The 12,132-nt window shown below is 41.5% G+C and overlaps 1 protein-coding gene across 1 annotated transcript; it reads right to left on the bottom strand.

Moving 5' to 3' along the window:
- Positions 1 to 975: 975 nt before the first annotated feature.
- LOC139931381 (CLOCK-interacting pacemaker-like) lies at positions 976 to 9,483 on the bottom strand. Its single transcript, XM_071924871.2, has 5 exons — positions 9,420 to 9,483; positions 9,164 to 9,336; positions 5,752 to 5,959; positions 5,152 to 5,318; positions 976 to 4,209 (listed from the first exon to the last, which is right to left on the bottom strand). The coding sequence occupies exons 3-5, from the start codon at positions 5,948 to 5,950 to the stop codon at positions 2,821 to 2,823; spliced, it is 1,755 nt and encodes a 584-aa protein (XP_071780972.2). The 5' UTR covers positions 5,951 to 5,959; positions 9,164 to 9,336; positions 9,420 to 9,483; the 3' UTR covers positions 976 to 2,820.
- Positions 9,484 to 12,132: the final 2,649 nt, after the last annotated feature.

Consider the following 12,132-nt stretch of genomic DNA (forward strand, 5'->3'; position numbering starts at 1 on the left):
GCTGTACTATGAAATGCATCCAGTTTGTCTGCAATACAGGAAGCTAGTTGTTCATCTTAAATGAAGTTAGGCCAGAGCAGATGTCATAGTGAAGTGTGGCTCTTAGTTTTCATTGTTGAAAACTTATTGGCTAAGTTTTTGGCATAACCTAAAACATGATGTTGCATCAAAGGCCACTTACTGGACTAATTTACAAGGTAAAAATATGGATCCAACTTCATATCTCCCTAGCATCATGAAATCATCACTGACCTCATGAGGACAGATTTGTGTAGTAAAGGCAGTGATAGATTGTATTGATCCAGCATCCTAGAATCATTTGTTCTCTGCCCTCTCAATAGACTTACTTTGCCTTGTGAAGCAGTAATCTCACCCATGTTCTTTGTTTCCCCCATTTTCTTATTTTGCTCTGCTCTGTGGAAAATCATTGGTATATGTATGACTTGCAGATGGAGAATAATTCTACAATCCCCCCATCATAACTCAAAATACTTACACTTCAGAGTTCACAAATAATACACACGTGAACAAACTTTTACAGCTTCACAATAAATTGTAAGCCCATATTTAGCTGACATACACTGTCAGTGTTTGTATCAGGAGTTGTCCTATTGGTACATTAATTTGAAATGAATAAATATCTTCGATCTCATGAAAAAAATGTCAGTATTAGGGCATCTGTAGCATTATACTCTGATTCTGCATTGGACCTGTAAGAGGCGGAAAGACAAACTGCATTTAAAATATGGCTAATACATCATTTAGCAGCCTAATACTATCTATTATTTGTGTCAGAAATATTCAGCAATGGTTTGCCTTATGTAGTTTCTTTAAAAACCCATTTCATTATACATACCCTTAAATATTCTCGTACGAAAATTGAAGGAGAATGCCTGGAGGTATTTTTGCTTTTGCTGCCAGGCATTCAACAGCTCACATGTTATTAAAATGAGCAACACATGTCAATAAACGATCTTTTGGTAAGTCATAGTGGTTTTATTGTTTAAGAGTGTGTTTTGAAAGCATGTGAAAAAAGTCAGACAGTAATCATGATCAATGTCCCCTATCTACAACCAATCTATATCAATTTCCCTGCTCTATAATAAAACCTATATAATTTTTTAATCAAGAAAATTCATGTTCTACAAGCTAATGCATTACAGATCTGTACACACTCACTAACACAAACGTGCGCATACACACACAAACATGCACACACCAGACATTCAAACATGACAGGGAGAAAATCAAAAATGAATCCAAGTAATCCACAATATTGCACTGCCAAGCAAGACTGTACAACTATTGGAGTTTTTCAGTAGAAATTCACTGAGTAAAACAATTTAATTCAGTAATCCATTGAGTATCCACATCCTGTGTCAGACAATGTCCACAACGAAAGAATAGTTTCCTCCTGGTCATGTGCTGATGATCTCATTTAGAGACATACCCCTGTACCAGAGGATCATGAGCCCCATCCACAATGTGTTAGATCTACCAGTCCCCAAGGTGTGAAATAAACCTTGCTTGCTGCCAGGAGAGGCTTTGCAGTTGCACAAATCTAGCAACCACAGCTGCATGGCATCATCATGCAGGTCCAGTGGAGAAATGGCTGTGCACAAATGTCTAAATACATTACAATCAGGCTAGAAAAGAGAGATACTTGAAAACATTGTCGTGGTGTGGTGTAGGTCCATTCAGTGACATTATGTCTTAGTCTGAAGGTAAATTTGTTTCCAAATTGAGTGTTTTGCGTAGTAAAATGTCTTTTTAGCCCTCAACTCTACTCCAAAATACTGAGTTGTAGCTTGAGAAGAGTGAGCTCAGTTAAACTGAACAAACTGTTGGTTTTTGGCTTTGTTAGCTAGCTAACTAGCCCGCAGGCTAATTTAGCAAAGCAACCAATGTAGATGCAACTACTACTGTTGCTTCTACTAGTTAGCTAGTGTGCAAATTATATATGTTCCCAACAACAGTAGTTAGCTGACCAGATAGGCTTACTGTGATTTGCTAGCTAACATGCTCATCTGAGTGATCAGATGTATCAGTGACAAAATGATCAGTTCCCAGTCAAAAACAGCACAGAGATTAACCATGTCTATTCACTTATATTGAGACAGCCTAAGCCAAATTGTACATTTAGAAACGTAATCAGCTGTTCTCAGCCTTTGTTGCCCAAGAGCTGAGGACCTCCAATATGGCCGCTAGAGGGTGTGTTGCGTCATCTGAAAGCCCAAAACCTCCTTGGAAATGTCCCACAGTTTGAAGGCTTGTCAACCCCTATGTGAAGTGACCTCTTTTGTCAAAGGTTCGAAACTCTAACAAGCAGCATATTTTGAGCAAAACATAGAAGTAACCTATAAATTGTGAGAATCTATACAGAAAATGAACTTGATTGGTGATAACTACAGTAGATGCGCATGTTTTCCATCTCAAGTGGCAGACTGTTTCTGTCGCCCACACCAATTGAAGCATTTAAAGTAATGATACAATTCTCGTTACATACTGGACATCCATCACTGACTATGTGTGCAGCCACTTAAATGTTACCCACAGAAGGCAAAGATGGAGAAATTGACTTGTTTGCAATTGTGAAATCCCTGACCAAAAAGTTTAGGAAAACGTATCAATCATATTGAACTTTAAATCACCACATGAAAAGGAAACAATCATCGTTTTACCCTTTCAGCCAATCATGTTCAATGTTATATTGACATTTTGGATGATTCAAAAACAAACAAAATTCATGCCATCCAGTATTGCTAGGTCCACTTATTACCCTGCCAATCATTGCTAATCCATGCCCTTTCCCCCCAGAAGCTAGAGTAGATACTTATTGTGTGTAGAGCTCTCTGGGGACATAGTCAGATCAGTAAGGTCTTTATCCATGCTTGCTTGTCTATGTCCGTGTTGAGGAACAAGCCCGGGAAGAGATGCTGACAGGGAGGCGGAGAGGAAGTCCAACAGACTATCAGGATGCTCTGTTCCTGCTGCTTCTGGAGAGGGGGCAAACAGCGGAGAAGGTGGCGACGTTTCATCTTCTATGTTGCGTAAAGACATCGGGTTTCGCGGTGGGTTGTTATGCGTCTTAATGTTTCTCCCGTCGCGATCCTTCTCTTTGTCATCCTCACCTCTCCTCTTGCTCTGTTGGTGGCTGTTGCTGACGCCTTTGAGTTGATTGAAGTCTAGGCTGGGGTAGGAACCCGACTTGGTCATGGCCTGGAGGAGTTTCTCAAGGCTGTTGGAGCCTTCGTTGGAGACATGCTGACCGGCCTGGGCCACCTGGCATAGGAGATTGGTGTGCTGACGGAGCTGAGCGATTTCCCTCTCGGTGGCAGCGCTCTGCTTCAGCAGCTCCTTGGTGCGCAGCGTGATGGCCAGCAGGCCCGACTGGTTCAGGATCTCGGCGGTGTTGAGGAAACGCCGTTGGCGCATGGACGAACACGCTGGCTGGGAGTCGGAAAGGGAACTGCCCACCGCCGCCTCAGGGGCCGGGCGGTAGGGGCTGTGTGCCACGGAGGAGGAGGAAGAGGAAGAGGAGGGACAGGAGGATGGGGGGGAGTCAGAGGAGAAATGTGGGTAGGGTGTCTGGGAGCTGGAGACAGAGGGCGAGCCCATGCTGTCAGAGCGGGAGCTTTGGTGGCTGTGGTGGAATTTGGGCTGGGTGGTGGAGGAGGCGCGGCCCGGCAGTGGGCAGTGTGATGGGTTGGGGAAGGAGCTGTGACCGCCTCTGGCTTTATACTGGGAATGGGAGTGGGAATGGACTCGACCCTCTTTCTGGTGGTGCTGCTGTTGGGGCTTTGGGAGGTGGCTGGTGGTAGATACGGCTTCCTTCTTCCCTTCTTCAGTGCACACCCTCTTGCTCTGGCTCTGACCCTCACTGCCGCTCTCCATCACCCCCCATGCCCCACTTGCACCCATGCCCTCATGGCTCTCTTTCCTGGGGTGGGGGGCAATGCGGGGGTAAGAATTGAGGATGGGCAGATATAAGGTCTTGCTGCTGTGGTTCTTGTTGCTGCGACTGCCTCCTTTCTTAATTTGGCCTTGTGGTTTAGCTAGAGTCGAGGATGGGGTAGAGGTGGAAGAGGACGGGGCAGGCATTGCTGGCTGTTGGATCAGTAAGAGCTGGGTGGGCGCCTTGGCACCAGTAAGGCTGTGCCAACCTCCCCCCCATGCCAGGGGGCTATGCAGAAGCTGCTCTGGTCTGGACTGTACCACCGGGAGGTTGTGATTGGGGATTTTTTGTGAGTAGCAATTGGGGATCAGAGAGAAAGAGCAAAAGATGTGGAGGAGGTTAAAATCACAAAGAGATAAACAGTAGGAGACACAAAAATGAAAAATAACTGAGACCATGAAATTTTGTTAACAGAGGGCAGCCTTAAAGCAGAGATTAATAGTCGTAAATATTGTATTCAGTAGTACAGTACTTACAATAGACGGTCTGCCAAAAGAGGATAAACTTAAACAACTTAAATTCAGTGAAAATTCAAGTAGATAATTTTGAATTGCCCCATAATTGCAATATATTAATTATAATATAGTCATTTAGTATTTAGACCAAAAAAAATGGGAAGTGGGTAAGAGATTCCTATTTGGATTCTACTATTTAAGCTTGAAACAGGTAAAAATTCCCTATCAATTCATGGTAATATTTTAGGGTATTCACACATCCACAAACAATGGTGTAGGCATGTTGGGAAATAAGTTACATCTCATGCTAATGAAGAAAATCTGGTGCTAAGTACCATTTTTTAGCAGCTTAAGCACACTATTTATTAGCTGTTTATTAGCTATTAGACTTAATTAGCCAGCGATTAGCTGCTTATTATTTAATGTAATATTCTCCACCGGCTCTGATGCTCTGAGTCTTACAAAGTAACACTTAAGTTAAAGGCTTTGAGTAGAAAATGGCAAGGCAGAGTAAGCTAGTAAAAGAGATCGAATAATTATTGATCTAATGATGACTAAAAAGAGATAATAAACTATGAACAAATAATTAATATTGAATGAGCGTACTTAAAAATAAAGTGTTACCCATTTCATTATCATAACCTTTACTTACAGTTGTACACATTGCTGAATCTCTGTTTACCGTGCAACAAAGTAAAATGCATGCAAAAGCACATTGTTATCTGTAACTGAATAGCTCACCGGTTTCACCACCAGGTTTTCGATGACATAGATGGGGGTGAGCTCCTCATAAGGAGCCATGTTGTGTGCGTTGTTGTTGTTACAGCCTTTGCTGCTTTCCCTGTGACGCGCGCTCACACTGCTGCGCTGGTCATCCACATCGGTCTGCACTGAGTCTGAGCCGGCCTCTGAGGGAGAGGAAGAGGAAGAGGAAGAGGAAGAGGGGGTATAGAGGGTGGCGGAGAGAGTTGTGGAGAGAGCGAGGTATGGAGAGAAACAGAGGGATATAAAATGTAGAAGATAGAGCAAAGTGTATACAGGAAAAGGAAGATATGAATTAAAGGCAAAGACGGAAAAGAAGGAGAAAAGTAGGCAGGGATATTGAGAGAAAACAGGAAGAAAAGAAGAAAAGAAAGGCCACTCATCCCGACACCATCACACGTATTTTCGGGTTAGACCAATATATCAGTTTGTCAATATATCAAGCCGATATTGGCCTTTGATTAAATATTGGATATCGGGCAGTCAGTGTTGTGTTCTCCTTGAACCTCTTTTAAGTGGATGAAATCTGCAAGGTATTCATGAACTCTCTGTCCGTATGTCAAGTGGACTCTTGCTCACCTGAGTACCCTGAGTCCTTTTCCGAGTCCTTCTCCGAGTCACAGCGCAACATCCTGTTGCTCATGTTACCCATTCTGGACTGGTCTCTGTGGGCGCCACCCTGAGACGCCCGCAGGGTGGCGCTGTTACTTTTATCCTTGGCATTCTTTGAGGTGTTCCGGGCGACCCGCTCCCCAAAATGCCCCTGTTCCTTTGGCATTCCAGACCTCTGAAAAAGAAAGCAACTGGTGAAAAGCTTTGGTAACACTGGAAATCACAGGTATGTAGGTTGTAAGATTGAAGTGTATATAACAGTGTCGTCCACCAATGATATGACCCTGATTTAAGGGGCTGCTAACCCTAAAAGAATTTCATTAGTATGGACTCCAATACAGAGTTTTAGCGTCACATGATGGTCTAAATACTGTTTCAGAGGCTTGTCCACCTTGACAACAGTAAAACTCTGGGGAAAACATGGAATACTGGTAGTATTTTGGGCATAAAAACAGTCAAACTTAAAGACCTTTTTGAATATTGGCACAGAATATCAACTATCGGCAGCTTCAATACAAAAAACATCAGTAATGGCCTTCAAAAACCCATATCAGTCGAACATGGACATAAACAATTTGGCTTACATTCCTCACAAACCCTAATTTTTGGTTTAAAGAATCTCAGATTTCAATCGATGTCAGGACATCATAGCTTCCAGTGAAATAGATTTTACAATCTACAGTCCAATTGGTGCTGGAATATCTCCATCGAACAGAGCTGATATCTGGACACCTTGTTCTCGTCCACACAGACAGCTTGTCAGTGATAACGCAAATAAGCAGACAGAGAGGCGGACACGCTCCCTCTGCCCTTGGAAGATTTCAGGATAGGCAGACATAGATGTGTTCACCTTGGAGGAAAACACACTACCCTCACTCCTCTCTGAGAGACAGAGATACTCCACTGACTACAAGCCTAGTGGATCCTCCCTGGACCAACGAACCTTGGTTCCCCGGAATAATGTTGCTGTTGGATGGAGCGCTGTGGGAAATACTGCTGTGCAGAGACTAGTGATACCAGTGAGAGGGGAAATTTGGCTCCCCAAGCCTGAGCTTGAGCTGACATGAACAACTTAATGGCAAAAGTCTTATGCCTTAACACCACTTCTCCTTTGGTATCAGTCTAGGGATATTACTTCTCTCCAAGCCTTGCAGCAACTGATAATGTAATAAATGCAGGATAATGTAATAACTTGTTAAAATGTAATACAAGAGACACTTGAGCTCCTAATATCCCACCATCACCATGATATATTAAACATAATCCGTTGTGCTAATGAGTTCATTAATTAAGCTAATGAATTCATTAATTAGCAAATATTTGTCAACATACTTCTTCATATAACACATGGGTGATATGAATATGAACTCTGCATCTTAAAGTATTTTAGGAGTTAGTTGGTTTGTTTGTTTCAAGTAAGTCAGTTTTTCTTCATTAATATGCAAATCATCTACTCTACAGGGGGGAACCTGTGGTGTAAGTAAGAAGTTTCTATCATGTATTGTTCTTGAGGTATTGTGTTCATAAGAATGTGTCTTCACACCATGACAACATAATGTCCTGCACCATGTACCATGGTGGAGGGACATAAAAAATGTCCCTCAAAATGGATTGAAAATGTGATCAAACCTGTTAATGTAATAAATTCTCACATAATGTAATAACAACACATCATTACATTAACATTATTACCTCATAAGGGGTGTATGACATTTTGTAACTGATTGTGTCATGATAATAATGACTAATAATGTAATAACTCAACTCATAGTTATTACATTATTAGTCAATATCATTATTAATAATATTATTATTACAATATGTTACACCCCCTATGAAATAATAAGTTCTGTAGCATTATGTTATTACATTATCATGAAGTAATAAGGTGATGTTTTTACATTATTCGGGAATTTGTTACATTAACAGGTTTGATCACATTTTCATCGTGTCATGTTATTACATTTTGAGAAATAATTACATTACCCGGCAGTTATTACATAATAAGTTGCTACAAGCCTCCATGTTGGATATTAAGGTCTGTCATATTCCAACATCTAGGTGTATCAAGCAGCTTATCTCAATGTGCCATGTAGCTATTGATGGTAAATCCCCACTGACGCACCCTAGTTATTAAATTCAGCAAAGGTGCAAGCCACCCAAGACCAGTTTATGAACCAGGTGTCTATTCATAGGACCTACCATTGGTGCTAGATGCACTATAGTATACAATGCTCCATTCTTGCAGTAACACAGAAAACTATTTTATCTAAAATAAGAATAAATCAGAATGGATGTTGGTGACAATTATACCAAATGTGACACATTAGTCCACTAACTTACAGTCCAAACAACTGGTGTAAAAGATACTTATTGATCTCTCAGTGGAACATGAGTTTGTATCCCAGAGGTGTACAAAGAACTGGATGTAGCCTACATGGAAAACTGGACATGCAAAAGACAATAGAAGTGCAACAGGCAATAGTTAAAGCCTTTAGTGCAAATAAACAAACTGATGAGTTTAGGAAAGGTAGCCCATTTCATATCCTTATGAAAAAGAACTATAGCAATCCTGTAACACATTTTACAAGGATACTATACAAATATCACAGCATATTCCAAGTCCCAATAAGAATATCATAGATAAAGCTACCATTAAGGACAATAGGGTCACTATACACTCACTACGGAGTACCACAGATACACTATAAGTCCCTATAAGAATATTAAAGAGTATTTTTCATTTCGTCTATGTAAGAACTACAGTATATATAAGAATGACCCTAAACATGAGACCACAATACGTTCCAGCATGAAGCTGATGTAAACGAATGAAACAGACAGCGGGCTGTAGTGCTCTGCTGCCCGTCCAGACTCCCATTCATCAGAGTGGTGTGGAGTAAAAGGCTTTGCCATGTGTTTTGCCTAAGCCTCCTGTGTAAACACCACAGCATGCACATGCGGATGAGGCAGCAGCAGCAGCAGGAACTTGATAAGATGGTCTGTGGCGGGGCTGTATGGTCCCACCCCCAACGCTATTATGTAATAGACTGCTGCTGCTGCTGCTCCGTGGAAATAATAAGCCTGGTGTAACTGTACAAAGCAACTCCCCATTCACTGTCTGTACGGCAAGCCAATATGTACCATTTTTTTGTTACAATCCCAATGCAGCTTTAACATTATAGCTAGGGCAAAGCTACTAACTCCCTCTGTATGACATGTTTAGGGTATGCATAATAAACTTTACATATTAGGCTAACCCTACAATAGAACAACTGACAGAATATTAGAGTACCTGCAGACAGGCTGGACAGAGAGTATAGACCACTGGACAAAAGTTTAGAGACATCCAAACTCAAAGTAAAACTGCTTCACTTACCTGTTGGTGTTTTAGCCACGTAATCTAGGAGGAGAGCTCACTTTTTGGCAGCAGGAAAACATTACATCTCCGGACCTTGGGAGGCAACAGCCTTCCTCCAGTACAGAGTTTTAAGGTATCATCCTGGAGAGAAAAAACTGCTATAATCCCCCTCCTGGCTTGAGGAATCTTCACTAAGAGAGAGATACAACAAGAAATTATCAGCTTCTGCTTGTCAGTGGTTGTTAAGTTGATACATGGTGAGGCTATTGTTCACCTGGGTGTCCTTGTCTTGGAAACACGTCCAGTCTGATGCACAGAAAGCATCCATGATGATCATCAGAATAGCCACGCCCCCCTAATGGGAATATTAATTAATGTCCCAGTGGCGTTCAACCGGTCAGCGGTGACGTAACAGCGGCAGCCCGGCCAATCCCGTGCGGAGACACGTGCGTAGGCGGTGACGTCGTACGGTCCACGTGAGTGATACACTCAGTACTATTATGGTGCTTTCAACTGCTGTTGGAAATATTGGAACTTCTAGTTGACTTGCACATGAATGAAGCAAACAGTGGTAAATACGACTAGGAAAGTTTTCATTTAGTTTGAGCTTTGCGTACGAAATGGTTTTCAAACATTTCAATACAAAACGAAATATGTAAGTCAAGTTATTTTTATATAGCACATTTAAAGTAACTTTTGTTGACTAAAATGGTGTGCCAAACATTATACATACATGTGCCAAACATGTATGTATAAAAGATAAAACAAAAAACAATGCAGACAAGGAACACGGAGCAGAAAAGCTAAAATAGGCTACTTGCACAAACACAAATAGGCTACCTATGTTGCTGTCATGTGATGTTTATGAGGCAGAGAGCATAATATTAATATTAAACAATGATGGTAGAACAGTTATGCATTTCATTATTATATTTTATAGCTTGGTATTAAGGGTAAATTCGTTTCTCCTCTTCATTCTACTGCTGCAGCACAAAGTCGTTCTGATTTTTTTTTTATTATGACCATATCAAAAGCCCTTGAATGCTCGTCGAGTCATATTTACGACTCGGGGAACTCGGAAGCTGGAGCTTCGGCAGAGCACATGAAGGCAGCATCGGAACTTCTTGTGGAGCGCGTGGGTGCGGGTGTGTGTTGAGGATGGTCCGCTGGTGACTGTAGACTAGTACAACATACAAGTGGCCTGTATAGTGTTAGAAAACAGACTGAGGTGAATTACATCCAGGAGACAGCACTCTTTTAGCTTTAAATTGTGTGTATCTTATCGAGCTGCTCGTGTAGCTGTGTGACAAATGTAGGCTATGGATTATATTTCATGAAAGGGATACTTCACCTCAGCTATCATTGGCCGAGTCACGTTCCCAGCCTCGCACCATAGAACAGCTAATTTTACTATTCACGCGCTACACTGGGTTTCTACTAATAATACCAAACTCCAGTCAGAAATCTGCCGTTTCAGTGTCTACTTGCATATCGGAAAACGTACCCGATATTGTTATACCTGGTACAACATGATTTAAAGCCTTACACAATGCTACATTCAAGTCCTATGGGAAAGACGGTAGATACCAGCGTCCTAATTGAAAGTAGCCTCCTGGTTACCTCAGTATTCGGTTGGTGCTGATGGGAAACACTACTAGACAATACTGCTCACTTGGGAACTCGGGGTTTAGTGATGGACCCCGATTTTTCCGACACCCTGAATTCTGACGTCACCAACTAGGGAATACTTCTAGGCAAATGTAGGGAATGATAAATAAAAATGAACAAAATAAATAATTTTCACCATATTAGAAGCCATTTTGGCCAGACACAACTACTATTTTTCATCTGTGCTTTTGTTGGCTGTAAAACATGAACTCAAATGCATCGCTCACTAAGTCGCACATGTGTGTGTGTTATGTGTGAAACAGCTGAGTCTGGAGAAAACTACAACCTACGTTATTCCCATAGGACGTGAACGCAGCATAAGACGGTATGAATGTGTGCGGTAACATGTGAGTAAAAGGCGGTGGAGGCGTGGTCGCTCCCCGGCAGCACATGTTCCCTGCTGGGGGAGTGCTGAAAAGCACCGTGAGGCTCCCGTGTGTCTGGGCCGGAGCATACAGCAGCTCCACAATCTGGCAAAACACAGTAGAGACCAAAAAAAACACTACCCATTATTTATTACCTGATTACATAATTCTGCACTTTCGCCTATCCTCTGAACACGACATTACTTGGAGATGATCACTCTCTCTTTCTCTCTCTCTGGTCATTTCTTCATTTATTTCCCCACTTCCCAATGTATTATTACATTTACTGGAGACACATTTCTGGAACCAATAAGCACCAGAGTAGCTTTTGAGAAATGTTCCAAGTTTGAGATACCTAGAAAAACTATGATCCGATTTTCACTCTTGCCTGGGGTGTAATCAGGTCAACCTCTATCTATCTATCCATTCATTCATAAATTCATGACCATGTGGACTAAAATTGAAGACTGTGGGGAATCAATGGCTGTATGGGAATGTTCAAGGATTAGGGTTTTAACATACAGCATGTCACGTACATCCAATGACATTACACAATGTATGACCTATGTGTGCATCTTTGCATTAAAGCTGCAATACACAACTTTTTCTTTTTTACATTAAAATAATAAGTAGGATGTATTCTACACAATCAACCTGTGTTCATGCCTACATCCAGCCTGAAGTTGGCTTTTCAGTGATGTTGTAATTTTGGGGTGTATACTATTTGTTGTGGGCGTGGCCAGTGATGAGCTGGTTGTGGCTATCAGAGCAGCATAGCAACAATAGAGGAAACATAAGAAACAAAAGGGAGTTCGTAACTAACAAGACAAGACTCCTATCTCTTTGAATGGGAAGTCATCTGTATCTAAAGTTCTGACATAGATACAATCATTTGCATTACATATTTACGGAAACCGCTGAATTGTTGACAACATGGAGTGGTAAAATTTGTTT

Source organism: Centroberyx gerrardi, chromosome 11 (genome assembly GCF_048128805.1).
Source record: "Centroberyx gerrardi isolate f3 chromosome 11, fCenGer3.hap1.cur.20231027, whole genome shotgun sequence".
Lineage (NCBI taxonomy): Eukaryota > Metazoa > Chordata > Actinopteri > Beryciformes > Berycidae > Centroberyx > Centroberyx gerrardi.